The following is a 22885-nucleotide window of genomic DNA, read 5'->3' as shown; positions in this document are numbered from 1 at the left end:
GGGGTGAGGGTGGGGGGGTAGAATCTTGCTCCAGTGCAACAGTCTGTTTGAGTGCATTTAGATTCGAGCTAACACAGCACAAACAAGTTTTCCATGAGGTGTGATTTTGTGATGGGCGACAGCGACACTGAAGTCGTGTTTGCCTTTCAGATCCACATTGGGCGCAGAGCAGCCGAGTGCTTCAAACCACAAAGATCTTATGTTTAAGTTAAGAGGCGACTGGCCCTCCAGTTTAGCAAGTGGGTGAGCGGCTGGCGCTGATAAAGTTGCTCCACAATGAGGGACAGGGACAAGCGACATGTCTACAGATGCCTTGAGTTCTTTTTTCTGCTGGCGGAACTCAAGTACTTGCATGGCTGTCTGGCTGCTCCCGTCACCAAGACATTTTCCCCACTTCTATTTAGTGACTGAATGACAGTAGAGGCAGCGAGCTATGATTAGAGAGAAGCCCATATCTTACCAGATCCTGAATAATCTCCTTCCCCTCCCACCAATGAGCAAGGCACAGAGGTGGCACAAAAAAGCAAGAGGGAAAAAAAAAGAGACAAGAAGAATGGGCAGAGCTGTCCTGTGTGTACAGAGATGTCATATGCTTCCTCTGGTCTCCTATACACACTTGGTGTGGACACTGAGAGGCAAAAGAAAAATCAAAATGTATTCACCTTGCGTCAGTCTGACTAATCTGAGCAGTGGTAGACGTAATCAAAGAGAATTTTACATGCAGAAAAAAAGAGGAAGAGATGAAAAAGAAAAACCTGCCACATGAATTAAAGGTCTGTATTAAACAATTAAACTCATTCACAACTGGTGGTGACGTGATGGTCCATACAAAAAAAAAAAATTATTTCCCACACACGGTGACATGAAACGTCACTAACCCCACCTCCAACACAATGCACATAAATAAATGGTTAACTACACACATACACACAAACATACACACACACAGAGGAAGAAACAGGGAGACCATTGAAATTCATCTCACAGCCTGAATTTACTTAACTGCGGGTCTGCGCATGGTGATAAACGGAGTGATGATCCGGCAACACGTCTTTATCCATGCTTTGCTTTAATTAACGGCGGCTTGTTTGTTGAAAAGATGATTAATATGCCAATGAAAATTGCATAATTGAATACCACAACACTCGCACAATCAGGGAGGAACATGCCATTTTTTATTAACTTTTCAGTATCATTATTATTACTATTATTTGCTATTTTAATTCACTTGACAAGCGGGCCCCACCTCCCCCCCACACTACCACCACCACCCCTAAAGAGACAGAAAAAAAAAAAAGATTGTGGAATTGGCGTGACCAGTGGGCCAAGCTGGGCCCAGCTGTTCATCACCAGTGGGAGACCTCTGGAAACCGCTCTGATAGCAATACGTATCAGTGCGAATGCTGTACATGAGTATCTGTGTGAGAGAGGGTTTGGGGGGGAGAGAAGGGGAGTTCGGGTGAGACACAGCTTGGATGGGACTGAGTACATTCCTATGGCCAAATAATTCTGTGAGGACACCGAAGTGAATAAAAGTATAATTGCATACATGCATATGGAATTAAGCACTATCTAAGGTGTTGGCAGCAAGATTTTGCAAAAAGAAAATTCATGCATGAAAAATAACTACAAACCAAAGTCACTCAAATAATAGTTTTATTTAAAAAAGGCCAAAAGAAAATGAAGAATTCCACATGCGAGTAAGTTTCACTTGAGCAATCCATAGTTTACCCAGTGTTATATCCCCCTAGCACAGCTTGCATGAGTGTCTCCATGTTAATGCTAAATACACACATCAAATATTCAACCAATTACATTGATACCTCTTAGAAAAACGTGTGCAGCTACAGCGCCTGGGAGGGTAAGCATTGCAAAACAAACATATTCAGAGCGCTAAAGAAAGACGCAATGGGTGTCAAGTCCCTGGGGGGAAGAAACACCACCATCAGCAGAGCTTTAAGACAGTCACATTTAGCAGCGACTCTCGTTTTGTTCACTGAATTCTTTGGACCTCTTCATGTGAAATAGTAATCATAGTAAAAAAGATGGTATTGTAAGTGGACGCAAATTCGGTTGAGATGCGGACAAAATGGTTGGAAGTGAATTATCTTATTAAGGGCATTCTCAGTGTGCCACATCCCACGTATCCGCACAAAACTAGAACTGAATATAGTGACATCTTCCTCAGATGATAAGAACAGTGATTGCATTTTGCCCTATTTTAGATTATATAACTAACAACCATGAAGTTCCTTCATAAAGCCTCTTAGTATAGCGGATCAGTGACTAAATTTGCATCAAGGCGATGCAGCATAGGAGTACAGTGATTTGTCTAATCTCTTGTTGCATATTTCATCATTATAATCACACATTGTGAATTTGTGAGTGTTTGTGGTGGGGGAGGGTGTTTTCTCTGCACACAGGTGATGCATACAGTATAAAGCCTTCATCAACAATCTCTCTTAAGAAAAAAAAAAATGGATTTGGAAAAAGGCGGACAATGTTTACACATAGCACTTTGATTGCAATTTAATTTTACATCACTCAGGGCCCAGAACTCACAGAGAAGCTGATGATGGACTTTCATCATCAGTATCAGCAATCTCAATGTCATTCATGTTTTGTGAGACTTGTCAGAAGACTTTGAATAAACCCCTGGAGGAGCGAGATAAAACCTTCCTTTTCTGCGGGAGAATTGCCATGATGCACGTCCAAATTTCTTGATTACAAGACGAAGGAGGGGGAAAAAAATAAAACCTTGAATGAAAGCCTGCGCTGAAAGTTTTCAGTTTGCTGATATAACAGTCAAGTGTGTCTATAAGTCTACTTAAAACGCTTAGGTATCAGTGGAGACAGCTGCGACACCCTCGTCTTATGATTCTGTCGAGACAGTACACTATCAAACCTTTCATACCGTTCCCAAGCTACATTTCCGGTGACAAAAGCTTTGCGAAAGCCTCCTGAAGGATTCATCTATATCCTAATATTTCCAATCCAATTTAACTGGAGCAGCCAGAGTGGTCTGAGCACTAGTTTACCAATCTTTGCTTTCCAAGACTCTGTGTGCTGAAGGCTTGAGGGGTTCAATCAATGGCGCTTTGATCTCGGCTGGAACCATAATTATTTAACATTGTTACAAGGATTTCTCTAATCCATCCTACCATTAAATCCCTTTTACACCCTCATCTTCTGCAGCCTAATCTGCATCTGGGTGCTCCGTTTGTGTCTCTCCCTCATTTCGGCTCGCCCCTCCTTCCTTGACGACACCCTGACTTTATAATGGACTTGGGTGTCGAGTTAGAAAATGCCTTGTTTACTGAGAGCAACCTGACTGAACTGTGCTCAAATGGACTGTTGCTGTGCAAGAATTTAAAAGTTTTTCTTCTGCAAGTTTCAGTTTAGTTCAGTAGGGACCAAATGGTGACAAGGTTCAGTTTACATTTAACAAATCTGGACAATTGCTCAATAACTGTTGATTAGAATTAAACCTAATTAAACCTAAACTAAACTGACTGGATATAAATCCCATAGCTGTTATGGTCCCACCTTCATTTTAGTGTTTTGCCACGTTTCCAATAGGTTTCTTTAGATGAACCAAGGGAATGTCGAAGTTCAAACGACTGATGCCCAAAAGGTTTAATCCCATCTGTTTATTTTGGTGATCACTTTGACTCCCAACAAAAAGGGCCCACTGTCCTTTTGCAAATATTTGCATGCCTGTGTTTCACCACGATATAAATAGCAGCACGGGCAACCGCAAACATTTGTTGAGGCACCTGCCACAGTATCGTGGCCATCTGGTCCTCCAATTCTCCTAGCATGACATATGTGCATTAAACCTGAAATGGTTATTGTTTTTTTTTTCCTCTCTTTGGAGACTGAAGGAAGACGGATTGGCCACAGACCCTTCTGGGTTGGCTGGAGTCAAAAATGAGACTCGAGACTTTTTACATCTGAGTGAAGCTGCGTTTTCAGCGTGTGCATGTTTGATGTCTTGAAAGGGGAAAGGAGGCGGTGTAAAAATGGATATCGTTTTTTATGGAGTGTGTGCGTGCATATGTGTGTGTGTGTGTGTGTGTGCGTGCGTGCGTGTGTGTGTGTGTGTGTTGGGGGTCTCTTTGCTAGTGCTCCGTCTGTGTCCGACCGTCAGGTGGATTCTCAGATGGCCACTCCTTCAGCTGACCCCTGCCTTGCCCTGGCTAATGCCCAGCTGGCATCAAGCGCTGAGCAAGCTGGGCCATGCCGGCCATCAGGGACAGCCAAGAGAAGAGATTTGTGGACAAGGTGATCACATCGCTTCTGTTAGCACTCTGTCACACTTATCTCCTCCTTCTGCATCTCCTTCTTTACTGTGTACCTCATTTTAAGTGTGTTTGCTACAATATCTTAAATCTTCATGTCACTGTACACGACACAAAGGTAACAATTACTTGGATGAAGTAAAAAAAAAAAGAATGCAGTTTAACCACTGTGGGTTTAAGCAGGTTAACAGTCTTAGCTCCAAACCAACAGCTCCAGAAGTCATTCTATACAGTAAAGCTGTGAAAAATACAGTTTTTATTATTAATCCCCAGAGTTTATGTCACAGATTTTTAGGGAAATTGAAGTAATAAAGAACATTCAGTGCAAAAAGCTTGCATGTTGTGTTGCATACTCACATCGATGTTCTCTGTGTTAAAGCCTGATATATTCTGACTTTTAGTGCCAGATCAAGCCCCTCCAAACCAAAAGGGTCTTTTATTACAGCCAGTTTGCCTGGTAAATGCCCATATTTTTCAAACTCAGTGCCACTAGTTTGCAACACTGGCATCTTGATCAAAATATGTAGTCTTGTTCCAGAGTAACAGCTGCTTTTAAAAGCTGGATAGTGCTCTGTGTGACTGGTGAATGCCGGGTGTACAATTGGTAGAATGCATTTAAAATTGTTAAATTCTGCAAATAGGCTGATATTCACTATGGTGGACAATAAGGTTGTATTTCATTGTATCCTTGATACAAACTAATACATTACAAGCATTTATTTATTCTATATTCATCTCCACATGCTAAAATCAAAGTGATGGACTGCCCCTTTAAAGTGTAACGAAAGAACATTTTCCACTGACAGTAAAGTTGCTTTGAACTGTACGACTGGAAGAAATAGTAGTTCATTCTTCCATAAGAGTGGCATAGCAAATGCATAAATGAATCAAGACTGAACAGAAAGCTGTTGTTTTAAAGACCGGACACATTTAGCCAAAGTGGCAGCGATCACAGTTGCAGCACTCTTAACGAAGCCTGGATTTTCATGACTTTCAGAAGGGGGTGTGGTTTACATGAACAAGCATTTAGATAAGGATGAGAACAAGTTCATTAGCAGAGTTAGCTAGCTAACACACACCATTCCCAATTAGCCTAGAGGAGAGCAAGTGGAAGAAAATGAGAGAGACAGAGTCAGATTCCTATCACCGGCAGTCTATGAAAATGAATAGAATAGCATGACACGCTATCTCTCAAATCAGCGGCTGATTGCGAAACATCCGTGACGAGAAATGAACATGAGACAGAAGATCAGCGTGCAGATTTGCTTAAGGACATACTTGTAGAGATGAGGGGAGAGAAAGGGAACTCGCTGGGTGTTCCACATCAGAGACCCAGCACTCTGAACAACAGAGAAGAGCCAGCTATCAGATTAATAGTGAGTCATTCAGCGCCGTTCTCTACTGTTCCAGAGAAAAAGACAATCAGAGAACAGGGGCCAATCGTGGACAGCACTTGACATGAGTTACTAAAGTGGAGATGAAATGCAGGGACAAAAAAAAAGTTCAATTACAGGATGTAGATTGTAAAGGCTTTTGTTGTTACTCAGCAAAAGGGAAATGGTATGGAGGTGCTTCAATAGAATCACCAAAGCAGGTGGGCATGTTCCGAGTTAGCCCACCTCATTAAAAAGCTTCACTCTCTTTTTATGTAACGGCCATTACACATCCTATTCAGATGCACACGCACAGTGATTAAAAATTATCTGTTGGTGATCATAATCACAGCTGCTTAAACTTAAGCCAAAGAATAACAAAGAACTTTTGAATGCTGAACTATCTGAACATTTACAAAGAGATTAAAGGGTAGACAGTCTCAAACTAAATAAATTTGCTTTTAATCACTTTGAACAGGAAGTCATGTCATTTCAAATGTTCCTATCTGATTGTCTGATTCCCCTCTTTATTCAAATTATAACATGCCCATCTGACTTTTCCAGCACAATGGGAAAAATTAAAAAGGGAAATGACCTTTCATGGCAGCCATGATGAGAGAGTGAATGGCATTATTATGCGCCAAGATTAATTTCTGCCCACTCTATGGTGCCCATTGAGAAAACACAGGAGGGGCACGAATGCCTCAGTGTAAGTCACTCGCTAATTGGTTGGTGGAGGTGCGGGAAAACAAGGTGGTTAGATGGTAACAAGTTGATCATGAACCGATTATCTGGCTGCCAAACAGACACATTACACATATAAAAAGCATGTTTGTTTAAGTTGGACGCAGCCAGGTGCTAAGCCATTTTTCAGTTTGTAATACAGCCGAGATTAGGACACAGTGTCGAAGTCCTCTGATAACTTGGAACCACTCAGGCTGTAGTTTAGTAAAACATGAAATGGGCATCATGTCTCACATCACCTCCTCTGCAGTTCAACTATCCTCACTATATGCAGGAGACACTTCCATAAAACTCAAGTCTGCCTTCTCTCCCTCCCTGCTGCCTGTCCAGCAGTGTGTTTCTGAGCCTCTAATTCTCATTCTGATGGCTAAGTAGAAGCATAATTAAAGTCAGTCATACATCTAGTCATGCTACATCCATCCCTCTTTTTCAAAGCAGTATTTTTAAGCTCAGCATTTTCTCGCCCAAAAGGGCCTTTTTCCGCATGTGATGCCTTCTTTTTGTCATGGCCCCCATAGTTCTGAGCTGACCCCCTCAGCCCTGTCTCCTGACTGATCACAGTGATGGTTTATTACTGTCGTCCCAGCGCTCTTATCTTTAGCCAGCAATGCTCATTTCCTTCCCCAGATTTAAATGCAAATGTGAAATTTAATGATAAATGCATTATCTGATAGGTGCGATAACACTGATTCACTGTCAGTATAAAATACACACCCCGGGGGGCTTCGAGCTAGCAAGCACAACTTGCCCAAATCCACTTTTTCTCCTGCTCTCTCTTTCCTTTCCTTTCCTTTTTTTTTTTTTTTTAACAAACGCATGTACCTGCAATAAATTCTTGAGGTCATTTTATGCATTAAAAGGAATCATATTTTGTGTGTTCAGCAGTGTGGGCACAAGCTATTGCTGAGCAGTAATTGCTGTGCAACTATCTTGTTCAATGTATTATCCATCACTTTGATGAAGTTACTTTTAGTAAAAGGGCAAAACAAGATTAAAAAATGTGTTGTTAACTCTTTTCAAAAAAGGCTACATCTGCATTGCATTATGGGATTCTTTTAAAAATGCATTTATGGGAGCGACTGCTGGTAATTTAATTTACAGGTAACTAAATGGTGGCTTTACATACATTTAAGGTAGCTTGCTGTATGGCATGCAGACTTCTGAGTCATTAGTCCACCTATAGTTATGATACAAGACAATGCTTTCTTTGTTTCAGAAACAAAAGTATTAATCACTATTCAGTATTAAAATCAACACTCTGCCTCAAACTATGCAACATGCATTGCGGTTAGAAACGCTAACTTTGTCAAATGACCCTCACAGTCTCTCTAGTAAAGGGATATTAAGGCTTTTCTTACTTGGGCCATCCCATTCCTCCGGCCCCACCGCAGCGTGCCTGCTCTTCTCGCCCTGCCCATCCATCTCCGACTCTCCTGCTTCTCGGTTGCCATCTTCGTCTCCTGCAAGGAAGGGAAAAAAATAAGTCCTACAAAGCACACAAGACAAAGTGAGCAGCACTCAATCCAAATTTAATGTTCAGACACCTAATTTAATTAAGCACTGCATTATAGACTGTCCTGCCCTTCCAAAGGGGAGATTATTATGGACTTTGGATATTATCCCAGCAAAAATCATTTGGTTTTATAACTCTTTCCTGTAATACCCGTGTGTGCTGCAATGTAAAGTCATTGTGTATTTTTCTCTATGTACTGTTCTATATATGTGCATTTGCTGTGAGCTCACCAGGTCCAGCTGCACACTTTTATGTAAAAGGAGTTCCCATGAGTGCTTGCAGGAACAGGAGGAAACCCCATGGAACAGGAAGGAAAGCAATGTGTGGGAGAGAGGTGGCTATTTATTACCGTTTGATCTATTGTGGAGCGAGCTAGAATGTGTGTTATAGGATGTAAGGCTGATTTACAGTCTCGGGGCTCACACAGACCATGCTAAGGGATATTTGGGTATCTCTCTCCAGGATGTAAGTGCTTAAAGACCTTGTTAAACAGACTCCACCTCTGAGTGTGCGACGGTAACACTGGTGGGAGCGCTTGCTGAGCACTCTTAGACGCACTTACTGTAAAATAAAATCTATTTTTGCATGTCTACAGTAAGCACAGTTTGTACTCAAACTTTATAGGCACATAAATCAGTGCTTAGTAGGTGCCCCTAGTGTGGTGCTCTAAATAAATCCAATGTGGCTGACACAGTGGTTGCACAGAGTGTCTCTCCAAACTCGGGCAAATAAGAGCAAACCTGCTCGGGGCATGTAGTGCTGGTTGATGGTTTGTGGAGGAACATTTCTCTCACTTTTGTCACCACATCTTTTTCATCCCTTTGATGTTTTAAACCCAATAGTGAACGGTCAAGGACAGGCCTGGATTACTACAATGGATTACTACACTTCATACACTCTACAAGGGAAAAAAAAGGAACGGATATGTAGATTTAAATGTGAATATATTAGGATAACAAGACAATATATCGTTAGAAACACGGCACATAATAAAATCCTACCTCTCACCAAATATGATAGAGCATATTGTTGCTATACGCCTGTTTACAATGTCTGTATCTGATTTTCACCCCCACAGCTTCCAAAAAAATATTTCCGAGTATTAGCTATCACATTCCAAGTGACAACTGCCATGGGACACACACTCCAGTGCCGTCCATCCTCAGTTAGGTTAATCTCCAGATCAGGCACACACACCATGCTTGTTTAGCTTTTTTTTGACATGGCTCACTTCAAAGAAGGTAGCAAACATTGCCAAAAGGATGTCAGCTTTCTGCCTCACACTAAAATAGGAGATGTATATAAAGAAAAAAGTGATACTAAAGGGAAGTCTGCAGAAATGTCCTACTTACAGTACATGAGGTCATTATGACCCAGTTTTGCTTATGCAAGTGTCTGCTTGGGCTGGCAATTTCTCCCGCTACTCCTCCTCTCTCCCAGTATATTATCAGGGAGCCCACTCAACTAAATTCCCCCACTATTTATTGTTGGGCCTGGAGAACCTCTTTAGCATACTAGGCTCGTATTATGACGAGGATAACAAAGGCGTATATCAACAGTTCCTTCCAATGGAGCGGAGTTTAAAAAAAGCTGGCGAGATAACATTAAAGGCACTACCTTGATCTCAGGCGAACATGTTAAGCCCTGTAACGAAACGTATTGGAAGTGTTTAATTACAGCCCGGGAAATGAAGCTACAAGATGATTCCTTAATTAAGCAGTGATTAAGGATTTTCTGCCTTCTATCTAACACAGTTTGCAGTGCATTTTAAACACAATCGCCCAGGCAACCTCACAGGGAACAATGTCACAGGGCTTTGATGAAGTTTCCTGCACAAATGTCACTAGAAAAAAAAAAAAGAAAAAAGTGCAGCAGAGGAAGAAGTGCTAGAGCAGCACTCCTTTGCTTACAGTGCAGTGTGATAAAACCTGGAACACAGAGAAATATGAAGACCCATTTTTATGATTTTAAACGACAGGAATTTCGATCTATCTGATACGGAAACTGATTGATTGAGGTGCTCCATTTCATTCACAGAGGTCCACTGTTGGTAATAGAGACTCTGCCTTGTTTCATCATTTGAATTGAAACCCTCTGCAGCCTTATCAAAAGAGACAGATTGTCAATGATCATCCTCTACATTATCGCCTAGATCATAATTTACATCTGGCTTAGGTTCCTTTCCCTGTGCAATCAAATGGATATACTCAAGGTTGAGTGAGAGAAGACTGAGGAGAACAGAAGGGACGGGGAGGGCTGGGGAGGCGAGGCGGCCTGCTGGGTTCTGGGTTGGCGGGCATGCAAGAGGAGCCAGTGAGCTGTTAAAATCAGCCCTATCGCTGCTCTATCAAAGGACAGCTCTCTAGCCAAATCGCAGTCACACGCAGCGTGCCACACATTCAGGTCAATAAGCTTATAGGCGATTTACACAAACAATTCCTCGAGCAAGGTAGCAACAAAGTCATATTGGCTTTTTCTCTCCCTTTTAGCATTGTCTCTGCCAAGGAAGCCCTTGAAAATGTCAATCTCTTGTGTGCGACTTTAAGGCGCTCGGAGCACGCTATTTCTGACCACTGGGTCTAGAGACAGGTTGCAATTTATGAAAAATGGAATATAGGCATTTTTTTAGTATTTGTATGGGATTGCACAGTTGTACATGCTACTAAATTCTAGGCTCGATGACTTTAACCCACTGCCACTCTTCTAAACCCATCACAGTCTTGCTCGTACCAGAGCTTGGCAATGATTTTCAGAATGTTATATTAGGGGGGGGATGCCTGCTGTCCCCACAGCAGTGGTAGTGTTAGTCAGTTGATATTGCATATTTGGTTGTTGATGCAGATTGTGCTGCAACAGATAAAGTCAATTCCAGGAAGCAACCTTTTTCACCAAAGTCAAGCATAGCTGTAAGACTTCTCTGCTATCTGAAAAATAGGTTTGAATTGCATGCAATTTGTGGCAGGCAGAGCACTCCAATGGAGGGAGGCTATTAGTGAAATGCCTTGCCACTGTCTCTTTAAATGCCAATAAATTCCCATCATTACAGAATCTGGCAGTTTTCCTCCCTGTCTGCAGCCTGGGTCTTTATCTCGCTCTGCCTCAGTCTCTGAGCATGTAGATCTGGCCCAGTTAGATTGTCATACTTAACAAACATTAATGATTAATTTCCTCCACTGAGTCAAATGGGGCTAAAGGGATGACTCGATTCATCTTATCGCACCACAAATTAGCATTTCCCCATATTCTCCAGCATCAACTGTGCATTAAAATTCCACATTTACCATTCTGGGCACTGGCAGCTGTGGTGAAAGAGCCAAGGAGATCTTCCTCCTATGTTGCCGGAGATTCTGATTACTTCTGTGTTATACAAAGAATAATTAATTCTGCCACTTTCTGCATGTTACTGTACATGTCTGACTGCTCTAAGTCAAATTACTCACTCAGGGGTTATTGGAAAGGTCAAGGTGGGTTTTTTATTTGCTATGTTAAGTCCTGGGCCTGCAGTCCTTTGCTTTCTCTCTTTACTTCCACTGTGATAAAATGCTCATGCCCGCATTATAATTTTTGTATTTTAAGGGGAACGGTGCAGAAGAGTGCAAACATTCACATTTATCTGCGCTTGATGCATCCCGACACACATACACCCACAACAGCATAATAATCAAACAGTCTGAGCTGGAAAAAAAAATCATCTAATATAACTTCATGAAAAGGTGTTTTACATCGAGGAAATGAGACACATAAAATGACATGTAAATTTACTGTCAGAGCTAAGTAAGGAAGTCATTTGTCATCAGACAACACTTGGAACGCTCAAAGTGAACAGCTTGTGGCAACACCCTGTGCTGAACTTCACAGATAGCCAACAATAAAAGAGGGGGTAAAACAGCAAGGTGAAATTTCACAATTTCAGTTAAAAAAAAAAGATGCCACTCAGCTTATATAAAAAAGGTATCTTTCTCACAATTATAGAGCCAGGTGTGTCAATAGAGTATAAATCTTTGCCGTGGAGTCCATGTGTTCATCTGCTGGTTTCTTCACAAGCAGGGTTCCATAAATGTGAAATTGACCGAGCAGGAGAAGTTGTTTGAGGCAAGATTCTTGTTTAATCGCAAGGGAAAGCCAAGGTTATTTCGTTAGATGTGTGCCTTTTTTCTCTCAGAGAGCTCTTGAAAGGTAGGCAGACCCCCTCTAAAATGCCATGTATATTAAAAGCGTTCACTCTCTCTGAGGGCGCTACTTCTCCACCGAGCTTCCTCATGTCCCATGTTGTTTCAGAGTCATTAGTTTGAGTGTAACTGACAAGGGACTGTTCATACATTTAATGGTAGATGAGTGCTGTAGCGCTAACTGTGATAGTTTAAGTCTGTCCGATTTAGGGATGACAATTATTGACGAAGAGGGTGTATTATAATATAAGTAAATTAAATGTTGCAGCTAGTCCAAGTCACACCAATTGCAGATACTCTATATGCAGTTAGTTAGATAGTTAGTTCATCTCTAATAACACAATTTTTTATTTGTTGATCCTGCATTCATTTTCTAAAATGTGAACATACAAAGTACTAAATAAAGCTGTGGAATAAATGTAGTGGAGTAAAAAGTACAATATTTAACTCTAAAATTTGTGGGGTTGAAGTGAAAAACATATTGCTGATAGACAAAGTTGCCTTTATTTCTACGAATTCTTCTACTTTGTTCTCCTGAGTTGATGTAAAATTTTACCATTTTAAAACAGCTCATATGCAACGAGTCATGAGGCACAGCAGAAAGAAAAAGCTTTGTTCTAAGGGGTCACATGTCAGGAGGCTAAGGAACAACTATTGTAGTTCATACAGCAGAGGTTTTGGAAGAATAAATACTGGTCTAGGACTGATTATTTCCTTTGTTTGTCTGAAGAATTGATGATACTCAAAGCATTACTGGGATTTCAATTGGAAAGTTGTCACCTCTGTGTGTGTGATGCCCATAGCATCTTGTAAACGAAATCAAAGAAAGCACCAAAACCCAGTGAGAGCCATGACACCATTAACTAAACAGGTTGTGGACTCAACCATCTCCCAATTTAGAGGTTCACGAGCCTCGGACCAGGATGGGACGTCAAGGTGCTCCATGCACTTATCTGGGGAGTCCCTTTTCTGCAAGGGTAAGGCAAATGGCTGAGTCTTTGGTGGCATTCAACTTCTTGACCTTTGCGCCTTTAAGCGGCTTTGCTACTTCACCGCACTCTGATCAAAGTTAATAAGTGCTTCATATGTTAATGAAAATTGGTACTCCTCTTTGTGTTCCTACAGCTTTTTAATACCTATTATAGACTGAAACTTTTAATGGAGGTTTTAGGTCCCCCTGACAAGCCCATTTCAGAGAGTGACTACACAGATACAAGGCTAAGCTAAGACCAGAGAGTCACTGCTCAGTGGAGGAACCTTACACGGGAGACCTTATTCTCCGGGAAGCAGCAGAAGATAAAGGCCATGGGATGAGTGGCTGCTTTAAAACCCACGTTCAAGTCCGCACAGGGCTAATTACAGCACGCCATCACATTTGAGAGGGTTTAGTTAATCAAGGGGGCTCTCTTTTTCCTCCTATAGTCGAGGAATAACACACTTAAACCATTTAATGCCGCCAGGATTGCGTCCTGTTTAATTCACAGCAGTTTCACATAAGTGGGGTAAATTTAAGCCACTCCGACATTAGTTTTAAACAGATCTAATTGAGGAAGGGATCATGAGGAAAATGGCTACACCTGATGATTGCACACAACTTGCCACGAGGAAAAAAGAAATTTGGATAGTACATCATTCGGGTCTTAGGAGGCAATGGGAGACTTAGCTACTGTAAGCTTAGATAGCAAAGTAATACAAAAAAATCTGACTGGTAAGGCTTGTGTATGACAAGGAGCAGATTACCAGTGCTCGCGGAAAGTAGTATTTGACATTCTGGATTGCTATTTTGTGTTGACTTTATTCATAAACACGGAAAGGAGATTTGAGGCCCAGTTTCTCACATGGTTTTATCCAAAACAAAGGGAATATCAAATAGCTCTGACAAGGTTCTTTGAAGATTTTTAGAAGTTGTACTTTTTTCTTGCTGTAACCACCAATATGTACTGCACCATCTATTTCATAGCTACTGGGTTATTAGAAGACCATGCATTGTACTTTGAAGTTTGAGTAAGGAGACATTACGAAGGAGACAAAGGGTAAAGCAACCGAGGCGTTGCTGGTAATTGCAATTTCTGAACAATTGTGCCGTTCAACGTTTACCGGAGAACAAAAGGAAAACATTATTGATACGATTACTGGGGCATAGCCTATACCTGAAACATGAAAGATTTATTTTTCCTCAGTAATGTAATCCCACGAGGCACATCAGTTTAGAAGTGTGAAGAAATAATTCTAAACAAATTTCCCTTTGAAAGGAGAAAGAAGAGGCAGACATTCAAAGCGTTGGTTCTTCATTAAAAAGTCAAATTTATGGCATCCATGCGCCAGTAAGAGCGGGGACACCTGGGGTAGCGAAAGCCACGCGACCGGAGGGTAGGAAGAGGTGGGGGTGAGGGTGGAGGTGTGAGAAGGGGGGGAGGAGGGAGGCGGGACAAGTCTGTCATCTTCACACTGTAACCTGAAGCAGACCACAAATTAGCTCCTGTGATGGCAAGGTGTGACCGAAATGAAACAAACATACAAAGAAGCAATCTAATTGAATTGGAGTTCAAAGAGGACTCGGGCACATTTGGCGATGCTGAGGCGCTTTATAGTGCTGGACCTCCGAGCAGTAGCAGGTGCTGCTGAGTGTTTACAGAGCTTCAGCGCCGACTCAAAGGGAAGTGCTACGCTCTCCAGTGCATTGGTGCACCGTAGCACACCTTCACAGCACTATCACAGAGGGTGAGCCAGTGTTGCCGATGCCATCTTCCGCTCAGATCAAACCACTGCTCTTGGGTGGATTGCTGGGATCAAATATCAAAATGGATAGTTTCAACTCCAGGCAGTGATGCAGGAGAAATTCTCATACGGACACAAGTCCTGCCAGGTTTGATTTGAACATGTTGAGGTATTTTATTAGATGCAATTGGCAGGAGTTTAACTTATTTTTGATGCTTGGCACAAGGGTGGCGTAACATATTGTCTCATATTAGGTATTGAAAAAAAGACCCCTGAACACTGCTTGTGGAGAAGGACTTTTGGAGTTTAAGTAAATGATTCTCACCTTTGTTGCAGAAGTACTCCATGTCTTCGCAGCTCATGTTCTCAGTCTCAAACTCTGCAGTGAAGTTCTCCTCCACCGAGAACTCGTCTTTGGCCAAGAGCTCGTTCTCCTCGGAGACACACTCCTCCTCCTCTTCCTCCAGGCCATCCTCCAGAGGACCTGAGGGAACACGCACACATATGTACACAGACCCACAACGCATGCACACACACACACACACACACACCCACACACACACACACACAAACACAAGGGAGATGTTCAGCAGTTTCATCACATCCTTCAGGCTTTAAAGAATAAAAAAGCTGCCTCTCCGTGTTTCTTTTGTTGCGATGCTAGGTGCAGCAGAGCATTGCACTGTCTTTACACTGAACAAATGTTCAGACATGTCAATAAAGAATATTATTTTACCATAATATTTTACAAAGGTCCTTCCATTATAGCGATTGAAAAAAGCCCTTTGAGACTGTGTGTTTTCTGAAAAACAAGCTGACATGCAGCCAAGGTGAGTGTTGATGTTAATCCCACTACCTGCAAAACAAAACCTCACACAGATGGAGGAAGGAAAAAAAAAAGTTTCTTTCCAGACTTTTCATACAGGCATCAGCATGGGAGGAGGAAAGAAAATACTTTTATTAATTTGTTAGCCTTATCACAGGGTACAATGTTGATTTTCCATTTACATTCCATGCCTCCGGGTAATACACCAGTGCAATCTTAAAGGAGACACTTTTCCGTGTGATTAATTTTTCCCCCCTCTGTGCAATATTATTTCTTTAAATCTAAATGATTTCAGAGTTTTGCTTGTAGCTGTACATCTCTTTTGGTATTTGCATATTACCATTTTGCTTCAATCAAGGGTGTTGATGGAATTACTGTACTGCTACCTGAATTGTATTAGTTCTGAAAAACATCTTACCCGGCATTTGAATGTTATTAAGATAATGTGCATCTTGCACACCTCTCCTTCCCACCAAAACATGTCTGCAATGTCTGCACATGAATTACCATAGCAAAGAAGTGACACCTCAAGTTTAAGGTTAGTTTATATTTAAAATAATACAGTCAAGCGAGAAAACGGCATCATTTTCATGAAAAAAACAACAACTCCTTCTTGAGTTGTGTTTAAAGTGAATAATCATATCAAAAGTGCTACTATCACTGGCAACTAGATGTGGATGCTGTCTCGTTTTCTGCCTGTCACACATGAGCTATGTTGCAGCCTCTTGTGCATCATTCTGGAGCTCAAACAGAGTACACGTATATCCTCTCGACACCTTTCAACGTGTTTGTTCTATTGTAGCAGGAGTGAGCCCCTCAGCTTTAATAAAGCAATAATTTCAGTTCAGAAAGTGGGACTGGTGTGCCTCTCCTGTTTCTCTTTCTTCCTGCACTGAGCCTCATAAAAGACCCCCCTGATGTCCACAAACTGCTTGCTCTTTTCATTAGTCTTATAAATTACTCCTTTGTAGAAGCCTACATCTGCAGGAGCCCCGGACATGAAAAGAATTAGCACACAGATCTCTAATAGACACTGCAGAGGCAGAGTGCTGCTTTTAAATTAGGATACAGTTTTATGATCTTATCTGATGCCTTCTGCTGATTCGCTGAGGAGTGAAGTGAGGCATGAAGTGACTCGATGAGTCTACCATCGCTTAAGATGATACTGAGAGATAAATATCGCAGTATCAAGGGGAGATTGTATGACTGGCGTTAAAAGCTCCTGCCAAGGCAATTGAAGACAGTGTGAAAGAAAGCGGGGAAATACATTTCTATACACACAGTCTGTACACATTCCATTACACAGCTGAATAAGAACTGTGTGTACAACTAAACGATTCTTCCTCTGTTGCTGGCAAATACAGCAGCACTATTGCACCACAGAAAATAGACCTACAGTGTTGTGCGATAATAAGGGTAAAGAGAGATTAAAGATAAACTTCATGGTCAATAAGACACAAAGATTAGGTAGATAAGATGAGATAGAATTGAGGTTTAATAGACTCAGAATAAGGGCATCTCACTTCCCCACTCTAACAGATAGTAACTAAATGGAGCATTTTCAAACTGATAGAGATACTGGAGGCCTTACTGAATATGGAAAAATGAAATATTCCACCCAGTCGGAGACATTAAAGGGGGTCTGATGGCTACTTCTTGGGGACCACGTAGATTACCAAAGTTTGTTCGCATTCTCACATGTTTAGTTTATTATACAGTATTCATTGCATGGAGAGACCTGAAATTATTTCAGAGACAGCAATGATAAGAATAATGACTTTCTAAACGACTAGCACCACACTCCTAACTCATTTTCTGATAGTGGCGTTCCTGCTATATTTAGTTGTGTACTGTTTAAAATCCTGTCACATTCACTGTGTGACCCACGCTTGTTGGTGCATTTCTATAGGGTCTGCTGACAAACTGGGCCGGAGGAATGTCTGCTGCTTCACCCTCTTATCAAGGCTCCTCTGGAGTTCAGATGGCCAATGACACCACAGAGAGAGCAGAAAACAACAAGGCCTGCTTTAAATGGTGCGCTCATTATAACAGACACAGAAATCAAGTCTGAAATACGGACCTCAGCTTTCAAATGCATGCACGAGTCGCAAATTTGAAAAGCCCATTTCTGAACGAATCAGTGATTTTCAAAGCCACCTAAAAACAAAACCGATAGTATTGTCCTAATTAGCCAAACAACTACATTTTAATAAGGAATCGGTCAAAATAATCATTTATACAGTAAAAACGCCCAAATGTCTGTGATGTCCATCTCCCAGATGCTGTGATTTGCTGCATTGTTTGTTTAATATCTTTAGTTTGAACATTTTGTCACAGAAAATATACAACTTGAAGACGTTTTCTCAGATCTTAATACCGGATTTTTTCACAATTTGGCTAAAACCTAGAGGTATAAATCTAAAGGATAACAAGCTAGACTGAAGATTGAACAAGAATAAGAATAAAATTAAATAAAGTTGATTCTTCTGTTATACAAGTTATGCTTTATGTGAGAAAAGTCGATAATTTCCCTTAATTTACCTTTTTATAATGCAATCCTAGATACATTTACATATTCAGGCCTGTAAAAGTCCTTGGAATGAAACAATGTGAAAAGAAAAATCACTTTGATTAAACTACACCTGCTCTTCAAGGCCATAACCAGTGCTGACAGGTCACAGGAAGACTTTACTTAATTTCTAAGGGATCACAAGCCAAACAGGTTGGGAACCACTCGACTAAACAATTAATCAGTTTATCTTGAAAAAAATACTCATTAGAATAATAAGGAGCTGTGGCCCTACAATAATTATACGTAACCTTAAGCGCCAGAGCTTTTGAGTCCAGACTTTCAAGTGCTAATTCATGAGCTTTACCTTCCAGAGAAAGGCTTGGTTTGCCAAAATCATCTCAGCACAAAGACTGCTATCTGCTCAATTTTAAGAGGATGTTTTAGGGAAACTGCACCCTGTCTGAACTTCCTCTCAATCAGGGTCAGTGTCCAGGTATCGCTGCACCCCCACAGCCCTGTTATCCACACCCTCCACTCCCGACTGTATCATCCACATTCATCAGACTCTTCCTCTGCCGACTGGAGAGAGAAATCTCAGCTCTGTTCAAACAGTCATGCAGCAGGAGCAGCAGGCAGGAGCAGCCAATGCTAATAGAGACATTGGTAGCTGAATGCAGGCTTGATCACAGTGGCTCTTTTGTTCATGGCATGGCCTCTGTCTGATAGGGATCGGCCATGCGGAGTGGAGCTCCGGAGTGGGATATGGTAATGCCCCCACTGAGTCTATAAAATGGGGTGATACTCTGAGACCATATGATGGACAGAGGATTAATGAGTCACAGAGGAAGGGGAGCAGGGAAGAGAGGAGTACGGACAGAGGTGGTGGAATGAGCATATCTTTCAGGAAAATACTCTGTACTCCAGTCTGTGCCTCAGTGGACTAAAACAGAAAATGGAAAAAAAAAGCACACAGATGTGCCAACCTTGCTTCCAAAGCTCACACTTTAAAAAAAAGAGCTCTAAAGAAATACGTGTGTATGTGCAAAACTGTATGAGTGACTGCTAATTTCATGGCATGCTTTTTCAAACGTCCGCAATGTGGGGAGCTTGTGGCCGGGCTGTGATAGCGATACCTCACATTATCAGCAGGCTCCACAGTGTGATGTGTGGATCACAAACCCAGCCTCCTCTATAGCTCCCTAATTAGAGGTGAGGTAATTGAATCTGACAGAACAAAGCGGCAGATCTCTATAAGCATGGAAATCATTTTTGCTCCCACCTATACAGTTTTTCATCCAAAAGGTCCATTGAAAATGTGTCCAAGCTGGCCTGGGGATAAAACGTAGCACCTGAGACTAAACATGAATGCATAATGCAGCCCTAAAATCCAACAGGGCCACACAGCTCAAACCCTTGCCAACTCCGCTCCCTGTGTCTGGCCCATTGTGCCAACACTGGCTTCCTCACTTCCGGGTGAACACACACACAAACTTTTGCGGGGGAGGAAATATAGAAATACAGACTTTGTCTTGAGTTGCTTAATGCTGTGAGCCAGGTAGGTTTACATGCGCATTCATTTGTTTACCCCCACAGCTGGAGAAGAAAATGGATAAACAATCGCTCTGTGTGAAAACAGAAAAAAAAAAACTATTTTGTCTCATCTTGTAGTATAGGTTGGGAAGACTGAGAGACAAGAGAAAGAGGAGGAGGAGGAAGCAGAGAGAGGCAAGCAGAGACTGGGGGCCATACTCTCTCCTCAGCTCTAATGACCTTTGGGAAGCAGAGGGCTCCCTCAGCCTTGGAGGAGACTTAGTGTATATGTTACAGGGCTCAAGCCTCTAATTTAATCCTTGATCACTGTAATGAAATAGATACCATTTACGCAACTCTTAATAGCTTAATATGCTACAGGAACCCTCAAAGGAATGTTTCATTTCAAACATCTTTTTTCATACTGTATAAAATGTTACAAAAAAAGAGCCGTTTTCTGAGTTGTACACCCTGTGATCAAACTAAATGTGGAGCGAATGCTGTAACACAAGTCAAAAGTAAATTACCATTTGTATATTGTCTGTGAATGGCTGCTTGTGTGTAAAATGTGTGTGTGCGCTGGGAGGAGCGTGGAACAGCTTCAGTGGAGACTGATGTGTTCTCAGAGCTGCAGTCTGTGACCAAGAATAAGCAATGGTATTGTTTAACTTGATTTTCCGGTTGCTAAGCAATGTAATTCTCGTGATTAGAAATGGCTGCCTTCCTAAATTCAGGCGCTTACAATCAACAGTCAACAAACTGCTTGAAAACTCAGCACCAACGCTCATCTGGAAATTGTGGTGAAAACGAAGGGGGGGGGAGAAGGGCGGGTTCATGGTGGGGTGGGGTTGGGAGGGTGACTAAATGTATTCACATCCTTGTAAAACAGCCCCACACACACACAAGAGCACACCCTTCTGTGAGGTCGCAGCGCTGAAGATGACAAGGCATCTAAATGTAATCTGGTGACATCATGCATTTAGATGGCACACTGAGTTTACATTACTGTACATTTAGGCTGTGTGCAGTGGGACTGAGACACACCCGTTGGCTGGGAAAGCATTGTGGATTCCTCATGACAGCTTGTGAAAGTGTTACCCACATGCAAAAAAAAAAAAAAAAAAAATTCTATAAGAGAAGGATTTATTTTTTGTTCACATTTCTCAAATACTGTTAACATAATTCTAGTCGAGTATCTTATTCCAATCAGACACAACGTTGGATCCCAGCATGTTTGCAGAGTTGCTAAGTTCTGTGTTGTTGCGCCCAGTGTTTCTGTCTGGACTGTTGAAGGGGAATAACACGCTCTTACTTCTTTATCCAATGAATTTGAATTGGAATGGCATGAAAACATGCTGGCATTTGACTATGCCATTAAAATGCTGGAGGCACCTCTGAGCGTGCCCGAGGGCTTCAGCAGATGCCAGCCAGTTTCTCTGTGGAGTTAGCTGGGTCCTGCTTCACTCTACTGACTTTACTTGCCTCTCTAGAGTTTACAGAGATGCATACACGTCCAAGTGGACACTGGTACAATGTTTGGTCCATAAAAGTCACAAGGCTTGTCCTCCAAGTAATATGGGCTTAGTTAATGCCGCTTCTGCAGGGTAACTTGCTTTGTAGGTGCAACGAAGGGATTAAAATGCTGTTAAAATGGCCAGTGTGCTGCATTTAAGTCCTTCCTGTTACACACTTGCTTCTGCTCTGGCTGAATGATTTATTAGTGTCATTCTGTTACTTATAAGGAAATAAAAGTTAACCATGTGCCTGTACACTGGATGTGACAGCTGAAACAAAGCAGGTAAAATATGTGTGGTCTTAATTACTGGTTTATAAGCGAGCTTTTCACTAGAACGTTCACTTTTAATGAAGCCATTGAGTGAGGCTCCTCCAGGGAGCTATCATGGTTAAGTGGGGGCATCCATCTTCAGCCATTGGCTCGTCTGCAGACGAGTGGAGGCTCTGTCTACAGCACGCTCACCTCATATTGGCTCACTTTATCTCCACTAAGTAAAGTCTGTTGGAAGGTGCTAAGTGCTAACAGTGGCAAGAAAAGACTTTTCTCTGCAGCTCTGATGAGTCTGAGGGAGTTTTCATTCTGTAGAGGCACCAGGCACTTGACTATGTTTTAAGTACTCAATAAGATGCTGGTGTTTAACCTGAAAAGCTTCATATTCATCACAATCAGTGGCCTGCAAGCCTGTGGGGGCTGAAATAGCCATATTGTAAATGCTAAAACTGCCTCTGCAACAATTAGCTTTTAGTCCAGCATCATTTCAAAGAATTTAATGGGGCGCCTTCTGAAAAAGAAGACGATTACTGTATCAAATAATGTAGATAAAACAATATTTTTCCATCAAGGAATTTCTATGAAATGGATATATCTAAGATGTCAATTTCATTCCAGTATTATGAAGGATGGGGGGTTCCTTTTGCAATAAATTCTTCATTAATTCAATTCTAATTTGCCTCTGGTTCCTATTTCTACTATTGATAGTTCCACTTCTTAATACCTCGGATAAGGGGGAGAAAATCATTGCAATAACTCAGCGGAGACTGTGAGCAGCAGATAGGATCTAAATATTACCAATGCCAAAAGAAGTGTGAAGTCTGATGAACATTTCAAAAGAACAATTCTTTATGGATCAGCTAAATCTTTTCCACTTTTTAATTAAAAGTAAAGAAAATAGAAGTTAATTATCCTGTAAAGATTAGCTGGTGGGCATCTTTCTGTAAATTAGTTCTAATTAAAAGGAAATTGTCAAATGACATTCAAAGCACTGTCCTTTAAAACACAGACCGAGATGGGCTTTTTCTCCCCCCCTCCGACTCCTCCTCCCCCCTTCCTCCCCCACTCTGCCTCCCTCCTAATTCTTGATCTGGCCAAGTGAAGCTTCTTGCTGGAAGATTAGGATTCTGCCAGTGCTTCAGACAGCACGCACACACACACACACACACACACGCGCACATACACACACACGCACACGTTCGCTCCGTGTGCTCCCTGGATAGCGGGCCTCTAGCACACTGTGAAATAGTGCTGCATCAATGAGGAGCTAGTGGCTGCTGGAGATAAATACTCCTCATTGATAAATGATTGCACTGATTAGCTGCTTGGAATCAGGCTTAAACTGTTATACAGTATCAGGCTGATACTGGATTCTTATGAAGTATCAGATATTTGCAATGTGCTCCAATTAAG

General features: G+C 41.7%; 1 protein-coding gene across 1 annotated transcript in view; it reads right to left on the bottom strand.

Annotated features, from left to right (window-relative positions):
* Positions 1-22885, bottom strand: part of zfpm2a (zinc finger protein, FOG family member 2a) — a 117821-nt gene that overhangs the window by 70801 nt on the left and 24135 nt on the right. Inside the window, exons 2-3 of the mRNA XM_008279184.1 lie at positions 15144-15302; positions 7777-7878 (exon numbers count right to left, since the gene is read on the bottom strand). Coding sequence (XP_008277406.1) covers positions 7777-7878; positions 15144-15302 — 261 coding nt within the window. The remainder of the gene's footprint in view (positions 1-7776; positions 7879-15143; positions 15303-22885) is intronic.

Source organism: Stegastes partitus, unplaced genomic scaffold (assembly GCF_000690725.1).
Source record: "Stegastes partitus isolate 25-593 unplaced genomic scaffold, Stegastes_partitus-1.0.2 Scaffold146, whole genome shotgun sequence".
Lineage (NCBI taxonomy): Eukaryota > Metazoa > Chordata > Actinopteri > Pomacentridae > Stegastes > Stegastes partitus.
This window is presented reverse-complemented; position numbering and strand designations above follow the sequence as displayed.